At 35.3% G+C, this 19,231-nt stretch overlaps 1 protein-coding gene across 1 annotated transcript in view; it reads left to right on the plus strand.

Annotated features, from left to right (window-relative positions):
* The window catches only part of LOC107582199 (dedicator of cytokinesis protein 1-like), an 87,934-nt gene that overhangs the window by 61,062 nt on the left and 7,641 nt on the right, over positions 1 to 19,231 (plus strand). The window contains exons 16-22 of the mRNA XM_016267951.1: positions 2,097 to 2,181; positions 2,605 to 2,691; positions 4,434 to 4,610; positions 5,246 to 5,329; positions 13,910 to 14,047; positions 17,701 to 17,846; positions 18,609 to 18,612. Of these exons, the coding sequence (XP_016123437.1) occupies positions 2,097 to 2,181; positions 2,605 to 2,691; positions 4,434 to 4,610; positions 5,246 to 5,329; positions 13,910 to 14,047; positions 17,701 to 17,846; positions 18,609 to 18,612 (721 nt within the window). The remainder of the gene's footprint in view (positions 1 to 2,096; positions 2,182 to 2,604; positions 2,692 to 4,433; positions 4,611 to 5,245; positions 5,330 to 13,909; positions 14,048 to 17,700; positions 17,847 to 18,608; positions 18,613 to 19,231) is intronic.

The following is a 19,231-nucleotide window of genomic DNA, read 5'->3' on the forward strand; positions in this document are numbered from 1 at the left end:
AGGATGTGATTTTTGTGAGCTTGCTGGAGCGTGAACGTATAGAGGAGCTTAAGGGGTGGATAACTTCAGTGATTGAACGTTGGCCTGATCTCCCATGTCACAGTTGGTTTATTTTTGCGTCTCTCCTCTCATGCCCCGGGCTGGATCTCTCTCCCCTGCAGCTAATACATTTGTAAATATTGTAATTGGTTATCTGTGTCTTTTTCAATCCTATTTGAATCTGTTCAGAGCCCAGTCCAGAGGCACGACTCTAGGCATGTTAGTGCCATCATGCTAATTTAAGTGAGTTGCACAAACCTGACTGCAACTGGACTATTCAGCATTGGATTTTAGTGGATTTGTGAACTGGGAAGATCAAATGGTGTAAATGTTCACCTTATTCCCTCTCTTTCTTTTGCTTTTAATAGCAAAACAGTTATTTTCTCATTCAGGCGTAATGGCATAGAGAAATATGACGCCTGTACTCATCTTCGCTCTAGTCTGAATGGGTTTGATGCTTGTTCTGACCAAGAACTGACAAGAAAGAGACCAGCTGACTGATATGTAAAGCATACGTTCCATATGTGACCCTGGACCACAAAACCAGTCATATGTTGCACAGGTATATTTGTAGCAATAGCCCACAATACATTGTATGGGTGAAAATGATCGATTTTTCTTTTATGCCAAAAATCATTAAGATATTAAGTAAAGATCATGTTCCATGAAGATATTTTTTACATTACCTAGCGTGAATATATCAAAACTTAATTTCTGATTAGTAATATTGTTAAGAACTTCATTTGGATAACTTTAAAGGTGATTTTCTCAATATTTAGATTTTTTTTGCACCCTCGGATTCCAGATTTTCAAATATTGTCCTATCTTAACAAACCATACATCAATGGAAAGCTTATTTATATCTAAAATGCATGACACCATAAATTCCAGAAGGGCTTTTAAAGGGATAGTTCACCCAAAAGCTTGCTTCTGTGGAACACAGAAGATATTACGAAAGTTGGTAAACAACCAGTTTTGGCTCCCATTGTATGGTTGAAAACACTTAAAATATCTCCTTTTATGTTCCACAGAAGTATGAACAACGTGAGAGTGAGTAAAATGCTTGGGTTTTCATTCTTGAGTCAACTATCCCTTTAAATATCCATTCATTGATTCATACAGTGACTCTTTTTGTAGCTGTTCAACAGTTTGTGAGTTTAATTATTGTTGTCATGCAGTTGTGCTTTCAGAAATCTGAAATAGTGTGTAAGCTGCTCCACTGAATCATTTTCTCAACAGAAGCACCACTGAAATTAGTCTTATTATCTTTTATTATATTTCAAATGTCTGCAGATCTACTCAGACTCAAAAGCATGTAAGCATTTTCTCCAGAAATGACAATAAAGCATATCTATTTTCCTTCATTTTGTCAAATGCTGAGCTTCTTTTTTTAGACAACAGCAATTGGCAAAAATTCATTAATTATGAGGTTTCACTTCCACTGCTGGGAAAATTACTTATCCGTTTTGTTCAATGTGCACAAAAGCACTGCATTTCCAGCAGGCTACTCACAACTGGTGTCATGTTAACTGTGCATAGCCATCAGTCATTCACACTCGTTCATCTCTCACTCAGCGTCTTGTTCAGACTCTCCTTCAGTGACAGGCGTATTTGTTCAATCAATGATACGCTCTTTCACAGGCGGCACTAAAAAGCTGTGTAGTCGGGAGTTTTTAAATGCCCCAAAATCTGCAAAGCTCTCAGACGCTTTACAAAGAATAGACTTACAGGCACAAACAAAATACGAAGACTTTCAAATCTGCATTTTTAAAAATCAGATTAGCCCAAAATATCAGTAAACTGTGAATGATCAAGATGCTGACAAGTCATGGTAGTAAACTCAGGTTAAAAATTCATTCAAAAGCACACCTCTTTTCAAAGAACGTCCTCGATGAAGTGGGATTGTTGTTTCTTTTCCGCTGTGTTTCAGTGTTTTTAATCATCATCCAGGCTGCTTTTAGAAGCATGCTCATGCATCTCCTTCCTCTTGACCCAATGCAACCCTCTCAAAACCACTAAACACTCTGAGAATGAGTCATTCACATTTTATTTTTCAGTTTTTACACCGTGAATGAAGTCCAGAAATTCCAGTATTCACGGCCGGTCCGGAAAGGAGAGAAAGATCCGGACAATGAGTTCGCTGTGAGTTTCCTTTTGCTTTTCAATGACTAAAGCATTTCTCCTTTTGTTATTTCACTCAGCGCTTGTGTAAAGTGCTCTGCAGTTCTTCATTTAGAAGAACTCAAAAATGTTTTTCTAACGGCCGTTTGTCTAAAAACCTTTTAAGATGGCTTCACGTTGAGTTATTACAGCGAGATGTCGAACCTGAGAACACTGCACCGTTATACTAAAATATAAAGTCTGTCCCACCTCCACGGCCTCCACTTACTTACTTACTTAAACATTCATTAAAATCCAGTAAATAGAGGCTTAGATTGAAGAAAAAAAGCATGCAGGAATAAACTGCGGCCACTCTTTACCTGAAATGCGGCCCTTTGCTAAAAGCTTTCATTCTGCTAACTGTTCACTTAATGTTTTGCTCAATTTTTCCCATTCTTCCAAAAGAACATGTGGATTGAGAGGACGACTTACGTCACCGCCTATAAGCTGCCGGGCATCCTGCGCTGGTTTGAAGTGGTGTCCGTCTCAGCGGTGAGTACGACAGCTTTAGCATCCGCAGTGGTTCATTATATCACAGATTCTTGATGCTTTGAAGGAAAATCAGCAACCTCGAATGAACTCGGATACAGTTGATTTGACCCGTCTCACCCTCATCTGCAATATATTTAACCTGTCTTACTCTCACCATATTCTAATGACCCATGGGCATTTATTGAAGGGTGAAAAAGCTCCAAAATCTCAGCATTGTAGCACCAACTTGTCCATTAATAAAATATATATATATGTTCTTGGTCTGCCCAATTTTTAATGTATGAGACAACCACATTTAAGGCCGAATTTGTAAGATGGACCCCAAAAAACTTACAAGTACATTTCAAGAATCTTTCACAGAATTGTTTGTACAAAAAAGCTTGACTTTTTTCATCCAAGTTGGATTTTATAAAATGTTTGTTTTTATTAGATTGTATTGTATTGTTGAATGTTTAATGAAAATGATATGGCAGTCCATTACAATGATAGTACATACAATACAACACCATATTCTAATTCTCAGCATTTTTTCTTAAGAAAGAAGTTTTAAGAAGCTCACAAGAAAGTTCCTAAGTGCAATTCTTCAAAAGTTCTCAAATATGTTCTTAAGAACATCTTATGTTTTTTTTCTTAAAAAGAAAATGACAAGCTTTGGTGTTATCTGATTGTATTGCGGTTCTTGGTAAGACTTGCTGATCATTTCAATGAAAAATACTTTCATGAATATTAAACGTGCACTATTTTTGACGCTACAGGAGTTCAGCACTCAAAATTGCATTTTTAATGCATTTTGTACTTTGTACAGATATTTTTAAAGAGCTTGTCTCAAGATAGAGTGATCTGTTGCAGTTGATTGGCATGCTGTCTTGTTTGTGCTCCCTCTAGAGTGAACACAGCTTACTGCGGTGCTCACATGAAATACGTAATTATACAATTAAAAATGTAGAGTTGTTACTGAATTTCTGATTCAGCTAAAAGTCACATCACACGTAACCATGGCCGAGCATTGTTTACTAGCATCAGTGGTGTTCGTGTGCATACCTAGTAATATGTAGTTGTATATTTTACTGCTTAATATTTAAAACAAAGCAATACATTTAGACCTGTCTCACTCTCACTACACTCCATTATAGCAGACCTGGCCTGTCTAACTCTCTCTTTCCATCATGCTATTCTGATCATGTCGTCCTGAATCCGTCCTGCGCTGAGAGAATGGTGGTTACGTGTGCTGGCACGCTTATTTGACTGTGCAGTGGCTCTAGCATCATGTTATACCCAGACTGCATACCCTGGTGTTTATCCGTTCTAATTTGCACAGTCTCTTTTGAGCTCTCCTTCTCACCGTCTCGCCACGATTGTTTTCTCTGACGCTTCACGTGTGCTCTCGTTCTCATTAGCCTCCCTGGCACGAGTTTCCCGAGATAGACGCATCAGAGCGTCTGTCTCTCACATTGATTTCAGATCCTGTCACAGATGCATTACGGGACCCAGATATTCGGAGAGAACATGTTAACCCATTCATTAGTTAATCTGTAAACAGTTGAAAACCTGCTCTTGTTGCTTCGCTGCTCGTTAGTGGAGTTTGTTTGTTAGATTGCAACTTTGGTTGTTGCGTAACAGTAACATGTTAGACAGCTGGTTAAAGTAAGAGTCATCCTTTGCCGCGTAAATATTTCCTGCTTGTTTATTTTATTCATAAATTATCTTTTGGCCTATAAATATGTTTTTGCTTCTTTCTGCAGGAGGAAATCAGTCCGCTGGAAAACGCTATGGAGACAATGCAACTGACCAATGAGAAAATCAGCAACATGGTCCAGCGCCACTTAAACGACTCCGGCCTTCCCATAAACCCCCTCTCTATGTTCCTCAACGGCATCGTGGACCCAGCTGTCATGGGCGGCTTTACTAATTATGAGAAGGTATGAGATTATTCTGGTAATTATTGCCAAATTGTGTCACGGCACAAAGATTAAACACAGTGAACCAAGAGAAGTTGAATGTAAAAACTATTTTAACCATTTTATGTAATGAAAGTCATCTCATCAAGGCTGCATTTATGCGATAAAAAATACAGCAAAATTGTGAAATATTTTTGCAACTCAAAATAGCTGTTTTCTATGTGAATATATTTTAAAGTGTAATTTATTCCTGTGATGAAAAGCTGAATTTTCAGCATCATTACTCCAGTCTTCAGTGTCACATGATCTTCAGAAATCATTCTAATATGCTGATTTGCTGCTCAAAAACATGTATTATCATCATCAATGTTGGAAATAGTTGTGCTGCTTCATATTTTAGTGGAAACATTTCTTTCAGGATTCTTTAAATGACTTTTCGTCCGTTATAACCGATGAAGACCTCAACATCATTTAAACAGAAAGTTCAAAAGAACAACACAGAACAAAATAGACACCTTTTTTAACATTATAAATGTTTTTACTGTCACTTTTGATCAATTTAATGCATCCTTGCTGAATAAAAGTATTATTATTTATTTTCTTTTAAATCTTACAGACAGGTGTTTATAACTTAGTTGTTGTTTTGTCATCTATAGGCGTTTTTCACTGAGAAATACATCCAGGAACATGCAAATGACCAGGAGAAGATTGAAAAACTAAAGGATCTGATTGCCTGGCAGGTAATGATATAATCAGTGCATGTCTTAACAGCAGTACTGGGTTATATATTGAATATTCATAAGGTGTTTGCCATGATTTTGCAGATGATATTAAATTAAGCTATATTTTTTTTGTATTGTTATTATTAATTGCCGATTAAGTTTTCCAACAGCTTCCTCGTCACTTCCCATAAATATGAGAGCATTGCGTTTCAATGTTTTAAAGTCATGTTTGATTTAAAGTTAAGCATCTTTCGTAAATATAATGTAGTTTTGTAAATCAATTTAAGCTGTCCTTTCTCAAAGAATTGATTCCGAAATAAAACTCTGTGCATAACTTCTCTCATAAGTTTTCATAATGAGCATGCACGATGTGAGATCACAGTTCTTCAGAAGATCTTAAAGCATCTGTCACGCAGTATAAATATCCAGTATGAGGTTTTATTTAAAGAAAGGTCTCCTGGGGATTCACTGACTTACATCCACATGTTGGTTGAAGCAGCACGTGTTTGGTGCTGCAAACTGACTTTATCATCAAATCGAAAGGCTTTTATCGCTCTGTACTCAGTCAAAATACTAATGATGGTTACAGGGCAGAGCAACACATCAAATCCTCCTGATGTCTTGCCTGTGAGATTGTGTATGAGTGTGAGATAGAGATCTACTAAAGATGATCTTAGCACTGATGAAGCTTCATTTATAGCTGTTTAGTGGGAAATGTATCCCATGCCAATAACAAATAGGTTTTTATCTCTCCGAAAAGAACATCTGCTGTGTCATACAGCACAATAACACGTCGCTCACTGATGGCTCTTTTTTGATGTTTTTTGCTGTAAATCCTTTATTTAACTAGGCATTCCAGGTCAAAAATTGCTTGTAAATCTCTCAATATACTGTATTATCACATAATCTTAGATTTGATCTTTTTGTCAACTTGTTTTCTCTCGGTTAGTAAAGGTTTTGTATTTGTTTCTGAAAGTGATTGGTTGTAGGCCTCATTGATCTGAGCTTATGCACCTCACTTTTTGAGTGAAAATAGCATTATTTGTGGATAATTTTGGCAATTAACTGAAATCAGTGAGGCCTACAATCAGCTGTTTTCAAAAGAAATACAAAACCTGTGCTAATTGAAAGAAGTCAAGTTGTTAAAAAAAATGAATCCAATATTTTGAAATATAATAAAGCAATGTTTTTGTAGGTGGGTCATTTTTGATAAAGGGACACAGAACACACTACTTTTCCATAGTTTTTTGTGTAAATGCACTAGACGAACGTGAATGACTGTTGCACTCGCGTCTTTTGCAGCACCTTCCACGAGCGGCACGTTTTTAAAATTTCAACTTTTACACGCAAAGGCGCTCATCGTTGTCCGTTCCAAAACAGTGGACCAATCAGAAGACCCTAGGGGCGGAGCAAGTGTTGCATGCTTTTGTTTACAGTAGCAACTGTTTTATTTGATATTAGTATTGCAGCGTGCCTCAAGATCCTCGCGTTCAGTGCTGTGCTTTTCTTTAAAAAAAAACATTCCTGAGCGTGTGTGGACGGCCCCTAACAAGGTGTAAAAGAAATCCTAAAATCATATGAATTGTATCATATTAATAGAGATGTTTTGGTCTTTTGCGCGTGTTCCAGAGGGCTGGAAAAGTCTATAATGGCTATTAACTTTTCTAGTAATCATAAGGCAGTCATGGAAATTCATTGGTTAAAACATGTTGGAACAGATTTTACAAAAGCAGTTTTATGCATCTCCTGTTTGACTTTGACTTGTTCTCTGTCGTGTGTGAGATGAATATTTATCAGTCTGAGCAGCTGTCCGAGCGTTCTGCCTGTTTGTCTGATCCGACCGCACGTCGTATATAGTTACTCTCAGCACATAAATGCTTCTGTTGCGTAATGGTTATTGAAGGACTCGTTCTCTTCAGGGACGTGGACAGAAATGTAACGACAGAGAGAGACTGGTGTGTCGATGTGTTTTCAGGCAGATGAAAAGAAAGACGGCTGCTGATGAGCTTTTCCGGGAGCAGAACAGATGTGAGGTTTTGATGGAACTCTATATAGTTTGTACAAGGGATGTAAAACAAGCCTGACAAACTCTCTCCGCTACAGAAAAGCTGCTGTAGATTCAACACATCTGCTGATGTGTGTGTGTGTGTGTGTGTGTTTGCTGGATAAACATGATCTGCAGCTTCCCATATGTCAGGAATGTGTGGAGATTCATGGTTGTCTCATCTTAAAAGAGATGGCAACAAATTTTGATGCTTTTGATTAGTTGTCATCTACAAATTACAAATGGGTCATTAGGTGCCTTTCACATTCAAAAAGATCAACCTGGAAGATTTTAAATATTGTACAAGACCAAGCATATTGTGTTTGCCATGTCAAGCTAAATTAATAAACATTAGGTAATATATTTGGTGCAGTTTGTTAACAATTAATGCATTAGCGATCAAAAACTACAAATAAACAACAGCTGTTTACAGTATTTATTTATCTAGGTGAATTCAGTGTTAATGAAAACTTATAAATGCTTAACCTTGGGACGCAATGTTTCCTTTATTTTGTATTTAATTTTATTACAGTGTGTATATACTTATTTATAAATATATTCAAAGACAATAAATACAGTGGTTGCCAAAACTACCAACCAAATATTACAAACCAACCAAAATTGCAAAAAAAAAAAAAAAAAAAATGTGTTACTTGAAATTAAATTTATTTCAGCTAGTTGCAACATTTCTCATTTTAATTTAGTTTAACTTGATGTACTAAAATAATTAAAACTGAAATAAAAAATAAATGTAAAAAAACTACAAAAGAGAGCAAACATGCACAGCAGAATTCCTAAGATTGTAACTCAAATTATAATGAGAAAAATTTTAAACTGATTGAAAATATGAATGTCAATTAATAAACTTTAGTAAACTACAGTACTATTTCAGTGATACTAAAATAATACACGCAGCAACAAAGTTGGAGAAAAATAAGTTTAAAAACAAAAAGCATTTTTTAGAAAAATGCTTGCGATGACACTGTAAAAGTCATTATTTACACACTAAAGCGAGACTGTTTCGTAAAACAACCCGAATGTATTTCTGACATGGTGAAGGCTGTTTGATGCCATTTGTTAAATGTATCAATCATCTTGTTTTTGACTGGAGCTTTTTATTTTTCCTCACGTATTCATGTCAGGTCAGGACATTTGCATGAGATGAGTTACAGCAGCTGTCATCCTGTCACAGAATGAAATACGTCTCATGCTTTGTCTTACCTCAGATGTGTTTTAAAGACGTGTTCCTCGGCAAAGACGACGACAAGCTGAGTCGCACAAATCAATTGTGGAGATGGCTTGAAACGCAGTTCAGAAAAGCTCAGTCTTTTCTTTTATATAGACCGTTTTCTCAGACATGCATTGTTGCCGTCTCACCACATTATTTACATTTTAAGTTCAATTGTTATAGATTTGACAGTGTTCAGCTGATTTCTACGAGCAGATGATGAACATTAATGATGTAATGTTTATGCAATCACAGACGAACACTTTAATTGTGCAGAGTTTGCGTTTGACAGCACAAAAGGAACCCAAAGCCACTTTTTCGGTGAGATATGGCGATCAATACTACCCGTCCTGAAGGTAGAAGAGGCTGCTATCGATGCTCTGTCAGAACGGCATAAACAGCCACCGCTGTTTAAAAGGCAGGACAATCCCCCTGCAGATTTCAGCTTTTTATTAGGTTTGCTTTCTCTGTTTGTTGTCAGAGCGCGGCTTGGGTCTCTTTTATACGGGACTCGGCTGATCTGTGTGAATGTGCTGCTCTCTCAGCTGTTATTCACAGAAGTTAGCTGCTTTTTTTTGCTCCGCTTCATTCATGTTAGCCTGCATCTTTCGCACTGAGAAAAGCACTTCACTCAGGCAAGAGCAGGGGCTTCAGCTGGTAACGTGGCATGAGGATCTGGTGAGTTTATTGTGTGTTAACGAGAAGCAATTCATCCAGCGCTGTGTTGATGGACTGTGTGATGCATGTGAAAAATCAAATCATGCATGTCTCTCTGCCAGCTTGCATTGTCATAAATGATGCAGAAACGTCACGGCACGGCACGGCACACTCACTTTCAGAGCCTCTATGTGATACTTAGTTTTAGGGCAGATCACAAGAATTTAGACTTGTACTTGAACTCAGACGATCTCAGATGTCACTTCACTCATAAGTGCACAAGTGCTCTAGTTTAAATTTTTAACTTTTGCATATTTGTAAATATATTTTTGCCTTTGTAGAATGGTACACAATAACCATAATGAGAGTTGCGGACAATTTCTTCGTGATTAATGACTAGTTTATTTATTTATTTTATTTTATTTGAAAGAGAATAAAGACATAATAGACTACAGCCTTTTATTTTGCTGTATTTGTTTCTATGAAAAAATATATATTTATTTTTTTATTCAGCAGAACATAGAAAATATTCTAAAGCATGTTGGGAACCAAACAACCAGGGTTCTTATATTTGACTAAAACTAAAAGAAAAAAAAAATTACTTGAACTAAAATATGTATTTGTTACTTGAACTAAAATACAAAATGTATATTTTTTTATTTCAGCTACATACAAGATGCACTAAAATAACTAAAACTAAATTCAGAAATTAAAATAAATGAAAAATTACAGAAACTAAATTACTAAACATGTAACTAAAATTTAAATAAAAACATAAAATATAAAGATAACGGATTCAAAAATTAAATAAAAAATATATAAAATAAATTAAAACAATAGTATATAATATTATTACTATTCAAATAATAAAAACTATAATAGTTTCTCAATAATACTGCAAACAACATTGGAGCCCATTGACTTCCATAGTGTGTACACAACAATACATAGACATTTCTCAAAATATCTTATTTATACTTAGAGTATAAAGAATAAAGAAAGTCATACCATTTTGAAGTCACACAAGGGTGAGTAAATGATGAGAAAAAGTTCATTTTTGGATAAAGTATACACTTAGCAATGCATTAGCAGGGAGGACTCTCAGGTTTAGAATAACATTTATGTACGTTTATGTGTTTTCTGTCCAAACCCACTTCCGGAGGACCAGTGTGTTGTTGAGTTGAGCTCCAAAATCTAATCAAGCTCACCTGGATAACCTCAGCAGGATTACTAGAAACTTCATCATACTCATGACCTTGGGTGTTTGTACCACATGTTCTACCATTTATAACAGGAAGATATTCAAACTGAAGGAAAGCATTGATGTTCTTCAATTCTTCATTCCGTGTCCATAGGTGCTCATCAGTTATATTTTCAGCCAGAGTTCGCTGATGAGGTGTATGTGTAGTTGTGTTTGTGTGATTTGGCAGCCTGCTTTTATAGCGTTTTTGCCGCTCTCCTGCCTACCCAGAATTCCCTCACTCTGATCATGTTTTAAAGGTCTGGGTTTCCCTGGAGACACGAGCAGCGCCGTTCTATCGGTCTGTATCTCTGTCTCCTTCAGAAATTCCCTAACAACCCGTATTAAAGCAGGAATCCTCTCACGACTGTTGAACTGCAGGAGGATCTGAACACACTCCGCATCGCTTCTGTATTATGTAGAATTCAGTGCTCGAGTTGGAAAAATCGTGCTACGGTGTATTGTGTGTTTAATCAGGGAGCTATAGAAATATTTAGCATAAATTATCCTTATGTACATTTGTTTGTGAACGTAATCATGTTAATTAAACTCTTCACATGTGTCGAGCAAGCACAAACATTATTAAAGATAAAAAATATGAACACATTTTAAATTGTAAAACAAGCATTTAAAAATTTTAAATATTTAAACAAATATTCATGCATTTCAAATTACTGTAAGTACTTTAAAATTGTAACTTTACAGATACTTAAATTTATATAAATATACATTTTATATTAAAATAATAATAATAATAATTAAACATTAAGATATTTAAACACATTTAAACAAATATTGAAATAGATATATTTACTTGAGATGCAAACAAATATGCCTATATTCTGTTTGGGTCAGAAAAAAAAAGTTTTCCATTTAAATTAAGTTTTTACTTCATTGGCACATTGATTTGATTTTCACTTGATCAATTTGACAGAAATCTAGACTTGTGTAATTTTGCTCATCTCAAGTCTATGTGTCGTGGACATATTTGTACTGGAAAACAAGACAAACACACTGAGGTAGAAAATTGTTACAAAGTGCTTCTGTTCTTTCAGAGATAAAACAAAAGTATGATCTTTGTTATCTTTTCTTTTGAGAGGTTGTTTAAAAATTCTGAAGAGAAGCTTGATGTCTTTACTTTCATGGCTGATGACCATTTTGACGTGAACATGAGAATGTGCTCCTCTCCATCGCATCGCATTGCGCAGCATTGCATCAGTTGAACGTGAAGCTTGTTGGAGTTTATTTGGTTCAGAAATACCTCATCTTTATAGCACTCTGATTTACTCTCATAATGTCTGGAGACAGCAGCACCTCTCTTTGCAATTAGCTGAGCAGTTCAGATTGTGTGTGTGTGTGTGTGTGTGTGTGTGTGTGTTCAGCACTACTGTATCCTTCTGATGTATTATGCTTTGTTCTGTACATTCAGATTAGCAGGAGTCATATTTGAGAGAGAACGCAGTGCTTCGTGCGATGAATGCTTGTGCACAAAGGTTTGTTTTAAATCCTGTGTAATATGATCCGTCTTTCACTGTAGCTTGCAAATAAAGCTTTAGTGGCTGTTTGCCTGTTTTATGTGTCTGTCAGGCCAGAGGTTTTATGTAGAAGAGAGAAAATTGAACCTCAGAGTGATATTTCAGGCCGAGGTGAATCACGGGCTACCGAGAGGCTTGAGTAAATCAGTCCAGAAGAGCTGCAGGTTACGTCTCACTCTGACAGCGTGGGCCAGACAGTACAAATCTAGTTTATTAGTGAGGTTGACATTTGGGGTGAATGCTTAGTGATTTGATTTCATTTTATTTAAAATATTTATTTATCTTGGTTAATGCAATGGTAATGTAATTTATTAATATACAGTTGTTCTTTATGATGTCATTTTGCATGTCATTTTTCCATTTATTTTTATTTATATGAATTTTAATCTTTTTATATTTATTTGTATATTTAGTTTTACTGCAAAGACTTAAACTATATGACAAAATAAAAAAATGCATTTATGTATCGAGTAAAGACATAATATACTATACAAATGTGCTTTATATATTGCTTTGTAACCCCAAAAAATTTCAAAAATTGTCTGTCAAAACAGCAATAGAGGTTAGAGAGAAAAAAACAAATAAAGTCAAAGTTGTTACATAAAGTAATAAGTATATTACATAAAAGTATATTTTTGGTATTGGGTTAAAAAATGATTGTATTTGCATGTTAAAGAGACAAAAATGCTTTATTTTTCCCTCACATGTTCATGTAGGTTGATTTTTGGGATTAATGTTCAGTCATTTTGTTTGTATTTTGTTTAATTAGTTAACATTGGATTATCATAAACTAACAAAGAACAACAGCTATTTACACTATGTATTTATCTAGGTTAATTTAATGTTAATGTTAGTTTATGATCGTTAGTGATGTTTCCGTGATGTTATTTTATTTTACCGTATAGACTAAATCTATGACAAAATGTATAAATGTACTCCTTGAATAAATACATAATTGACTGCAAGCGTTTATTTTTCTGTATTGTTTTGTAACAAAAATGGGTATATTTGTTAATACAGCAATAGAAAATGGAGGAAAATACATTTGAAAATGTGAAAATTTGATTTGAATTTTAAAGTTATTTATTTTAAATAGCATTTATGGTATTGGGTTTAGATAAACATTTGTTTGATGCCATTTGTTGAGTGTGTCTTTTATAACGATTCCTGTCTGTGTGAATGCTTAGTCGTTTTTTTCTTAAAGTGCCCCTATTATGGGTTATGAAAGGTTCATGTTTTGGTTTTGGGAGTCCTCAACAACAGGTTGACATGCATGCAAGGTCAAAAAACACCTCATTGTCTTATATTATGCATTTATTTTTACCTTACTTGCTCAACGACTCCCAAACGTTTCGTTTAACGATTCATTTTTCCAAACCCTTCCTTTGCGTGATGCTAATCTGCGGTGATTGGTCCGATTGCTCTCATTTTCATTTCATCTTGTCTGTAATGCCTGATAAAGCAGCGTTTGTGAGCGCAGTGCTGTTTTGTGTACAGCGTTACCGGGGAAACAGCTATTTTACCACTCCAAAAGCGGCACCTAGTGGCAAAGAATGAATTAGCATTTTCATTCAGACCAACGGGAAAAGTCCAACAAGTGGGCGGGCAATATGCTAATGTTTCATGTTGACTTCAACATGAAACGGCTTGGGATTCGTTTTAAAAACGACTCGTTTCAATGAATCAGAGTCAACACTTTCTTTTGAGAGACAGTAACTTTATACACGGTGCACTTTCAGATTTAAAACTTGGCAGGATGTTTTCATTCACTTAGATCTGTGTTACACACTGCATGAAAGGTCATTTTCAAAAATCCATAATAGGGGCACTTTAAATTTTATTTAAGATTGTGGTTTAATTGCTTTGCTTTTGTTTGTGTGTGCATCTCATTCAGATCCCGAACCTGGCTGAAGGAGTTCGCATCCACGGCGAGAAGGTGACGGAGGCTCTTCGTCCGTTTCACGAGCGTTTGGAGGTGTGTTTCAAACAGCTGAAAGAGAAGGTGGAGAAGCAGTACGGCGTCAGAACACTAGTGAGTCCCAACAGACAGTCACTTTCCAAATCATGCTGCATCACGCCTTCATCATTCACTCCGCCGTAACATCAGCCTTCACGCATTCATGGATGTTCTTCATCACAGCTCGCTTGCATGCATCACATGACCTCAGGATGGACTCTTACCTCACAATACAAACAAACACGTTCTGTGTCTGATTGATGTGTTGCATGTTTGTCTGCATTTGTCTGGGTCTTGGTTTCTTCCTCACTATCTTGGGACGCTATTTTGATTTGCTCACTGGGCATTATTATTTTACTATGCTGCTTTATAAAGATAAGCTGCTTTAGAATATGTATTGTGAAAAGCAACTATAGAAATTTTGTACTGAATGAAGTCATGGCAGCTGATAGATGATTATGAGGCATTGTATAATTGCAGTTTTAAATGCTGTTACTGCTTTAATAGAGCTGTAAGTCTGGCTAATTTTACAAGGTTACTATCAAAATCCTAACAGTAACTCAGGCTGAATACTTTCTGTTCGTCCCCAACACATTAAAATATGCATGTAATAATAAGTACTTTTAGCAATTTTGTTGTAAAACAGAATTTAACAACTTTGTGTTCAAAATTAATTCCATAATCATTAATTCACATGAAAAAGTGACACCATTTTGGAAAATACATACTGTAGGAAATCTATGGTTGGAATAAAAAACATTTTTTTCTTTTCTTTCTTTCTGAGTTTATACCTCACAATTCTTCAGACTTGTATTTTCAGAATTGCAATTTCTAAATCAGAAAGTCCAAATTGTGAGATATATACTTGGAAATGTATGAAAAACCCAGAATTGCTAAATAAAAAGTCACAATTACCTTTTTTGATTACATGGTGGAAACAGGCTTCCATAGAAATCTTTCAAATGGTTATTTTCCTAAGAAAATGTCTGTCTGCACACACATTTTATATATTTATGTTTAATTTAAATTATTTTTTTAATCAATGCTATTATGTTGTTAATCAAATGATGATAGGTTTATCATCAAGATTGTCTTTCATATAAGCCTGGTAATTCTTTGTAACACCTGCCACCAACTTAATCATGTAATTCATCAATGCTGTTATTGAGACTCATTACCTTTTAATTAGGTCTAACGTCACTGACAAAAGATGCCAGTCAATGCTACATTTAATTTACTTTAAAAAACTCCCTATTATTATTATTATATTATACCTATTGTGAAAAGCAACTATAGAAATTTTGTACTGAATGAAGTCATGGCAGCTGATAGATGATTATGAGGCATTGTATAATTGCAGTTTTAAATGCTGTTACTGCTTTAATAGAGCTGTAAGTCTGGCTAATTTTACAAGGTTACTATCAAAATCCTAACAGTAACTCAGGCTGAATACTTTCTGTTCGTCCCCAACACATTAAAATATGCATGTAATAATAAGTACTTTTAGCAATTTTGTTGTAAAACAGAATTTAACAACTTTGTGTTCAAAATTAATTCCATAATCATTAATTCACATGAAAAAGTGACACCATTTTGGAAAATACATACTGTAGGAAATCTATGGTTGGAATAAAAAACATTTTTTTCTTTTCTTTCTTTCTTTTTGCAATTTTCTTGTTTATACCTCACAATTCTTCAGACTTGTATTTTCAGAATTGCAATTTCTAAATCAGAAAGTCCAGATTGTGAGATATATACTTGGAAATGTATGAAAAACCCAGAATTGCTAAATAAAAAGTCACAATTACCTTTTTTGATTACATGGTGGAAACAGGCTTCCATAGAAATCTTTCAAATGGTTATTTTCCTAAGAAAATGTCTGTCTGCACACACATTTTATATATTTATGTTTAATTTAAATTATTTTTTTAATCAATGCTATTATGTTGTTAATCAAATGATGATAGGTTTATCATCAAGATTGTCTTTCATATAAGCCTGGTAATTCTTTGTAACACCTGCCACCAACTTAATCATGTAATTCATCAATGCTGTTATTGAGACTCATTACCTTTTAATTAGGTCTAACGTCACTGACAAAAGATGCCAGTCAATGCTACATTTAATTTACTTTAAAAAACTCCCTATTATTATTATTATATTATACCTTGTATGAAATGAAAAAGAAGATAAGCTACTTAATATATGATTGATGAGTCTCATTTTCTAAAACCTTTAGACTAAAATGCTTTTGCAGTTGTATAATTACCCATATACAGTTTAAGACATCTTACCTTCTTCCTTTTACAGAATATTATCCATATTCACATCCTGCTGGTATAGAAAAGCATGTGTGTAGCAGAAATAAATACGATTTGTAATTGTATTAATGCTACTGTTGAATAATAATTGATATATTAAATTTGTTTTTTAATGATAATATATCTTTGCTTTTTGGAAATCAGGTTTGATATACTAGACATAAAAATGCAGATCATATTTTTTCACAGCATTTCATGTTATGTTATACACACACACCCACACACACTTTTTTCACTTTTTTCCCCTTCATTTTTATTGTATTTGGTGTGGAAAACCTTAACTTGCATAAATGTAAGTAGAAAAGTAGAGCAAAAGTTTCCACAGCTGTATTTGGAGACACACTGAGTGAATGTGTGACAAAGACATTCCCAAACACACTGTAAGGAATCGCGCCTCTTCTCCGGTCCGAACAGACATGCTGAGAGCCCTGACAGAAGAATGCTGGGAGTCCTTAGGAGGGAATGAGAGACGGGGACAAAAGAGTATGGCAGACAGGGAGAGAGAAAGAGCGAACGCATGCGAGAGAGAGAGATAGTTGCTGTAGCTGGCAGTTATTGATCGCCGCGCTCTGCCAAGGTGCTAGAATTAGCAGCGAAGCTTTCAATACAGTGTGTGAAAGACTGAGAATATGATCTGTGCTACATATATCTGTTTCAAGGACAGCGCAGGACAGGAGGATGCTAAGGAAGGTATGAGCGGTTCATAATCACACATATACGAGATTCACACAGAAAGAGGCAAAGACTGTATTAAAGCAATCAGCTAAAGCGTACTCGCACTTGGCCTGTTTATATGGCTGTCTGTCGAGGCGGTGTGTGGTCTGAACTCTTAAAGGGTTAGTTCACCCAAAAATGAAAAGTCTGTCATTAATTACTCACCCTCGTGTCGTTCCAAACCCGTAAGACATCTTCAGAACACAAATAAAGATATCTTTGAGGAATTCCGAGAGCTCTCTGAACCTCCCATAGACAGCAAGGATCCTTACACGATCAAGGCTCAGAAACGTAGCAAGGACATCGTTAAAATAATCCATGTGACATCAGTGTTTCAACCGTAATTTTACGAAGCTTTTTGTGTGCAAAGAAAACAAATAATTACTTCATTCAACAATTCGTCTCCTCCGCATCACCCTGGCAAGCGTGTTTACGCTTTGATCTGAACGTGAACAACGTATCCGCGTACATACGTTGCATACGTTTCCAGGGTGATGCGGAGGAGACAAATTGTTGAATAAAGCCGTTATTTTTGTTTTCTTTGCGCACAAAAAGTATTCTCTTAGCTTGGTTAGCCAATCGCAATGGATGTCATTTAGTGTCAGGGAGAGGGGAAAATGGTCATAAAAATGAATCATAACTATTTTGGTGCAAGAAAGTTTTTTAAAGAACTGACTCATGATGTTGTTTCAGCCTCCCGTGTCGGACGAGTGGCGGGGCAGTCGGCCGCGTTCAATGGTTCGCTCCTTCACCATGCCGTCGTCTCAGAGGCCGCTGTCTGTCGCGTCTGTGACCTCCATATCATCAGACAACTCTCCCTCCAGACCGGGATCAGACGGGTAAACACACACCATCCAGACTACTGCTAGAGCAATATATCTGCAGATATTTCACCTTTATTGCTTTCTTTCATTCTTTCTTTCTACTGTTTATACATACATTTTCAAATGCATTAAATTGATCAAAACTGAGAGTAAAGGCATTTATAATATTACAAAAGATTTCTATTGCAAATAAATGCTGTTTTTTGTCTTTCTATTCATCAAACATTCCTGAAAAAAGTCACTTTCTACAAAAAAATTAAGCAGCACAACTGTTTTCAACACTGATAATAATCAGAAATGTTTCTTGAGCAGCAAATCAGCATATTAGAATGATTTCTGAAGATCATGTGACACTGAAGACTGGAGGAATGATGCTGAAAATTCAGCTGCACATCACAGAAATACATTACATTTTTAAGAAAGTGTCAACAAATATCATTTTTTCCATGCAGTGCTTTAACTACAACAAAAACAATAACAAATATTTTTGTAATTAAAAAAGTAAAAAAATAAATTAAAAAAGCATTAGAATTATATTGCATTGCCCATTAACTGAAATAAAGCAAGTTAAGGTGCTAAAGTTATTCAAACTAAAATAAAACTTCAAGAGATATTTAAAAAAGCAGAACGTATTAAAAATGACAAGAATATTTACTAAACTTTAAAAACAAAAGCTTATTCAAAATATGAATAAATACTATAATAGTAATAGTAAATATAGTAATATAATAGTAAAATGACACTGATTGCTTGAAATGTGGTCCATGTTCTTGACAGGTTTGTAATAATCAGATCATTTGGATGCAGTGTTAACCGAAAGACTTTCCAATGAATGCTTCCTAGAGCAGTCCTTTTCATCTGTTTGTTTCTGTGTGAAATGAGGCACGCTTCTGAATCTGCTCTTGCGAGTCTCTTCAAGCTCTTTGAATATGAATACCAAATGTGCTCGAGCAGCTCTAGAACAAACAGCACGTAATAAGAATAAATTGACCCATTCAGAGCCTCTCTGACTTCACTGACTAATGTGGCATCGTGAGGGAAGCGCATAACCTCACATTTCTGAATAAAGAAAAACTAGCGCACATAATTACTCCGCCCTGGACCTTCTGCATAGTTTGTCTTTTATAAATCATCATAATGACCTTGACCTTTTCTATAGGCCGCTGACCTCTGCGATTCACAGTCAGCCGATAAAACAAGAGCTGAAAAATCGGATTTACTGCTCGATGAATCCGTCATGTTGATAACAAGCCCGCCTGGTTCATTTTTTATATCTTTAATGATCTTTCTTTTTTTATTGTTAATGTCCTTATCTGATGAAGGACAAAGAATAAATCAGAATGAGCTTTATGAATCAGAATGAGCTTTATTGCCAGGTATGTTTACACATACGAGGAATT

The sequence above is a fragment of the Sinocyclocheilus grahami genome, unplaced genomic scaffold, assembly GCF_001515645.1.
Source record: "Sinocyclocheilus grahami isolate Dianchi unplaced genomic scaffold, SAMN03320097.WGS_v1.1 scaffold41.1, whole genome shotgun sequence".
In the NCBI taxonomy this organism is placed as follows: Eukaryota; Metazoa; Chordata; class Actinopteri; order Cypriniformes; family Cyprinidae; genus Sinocyclocheilus; species Sinocyclocheilus grahami.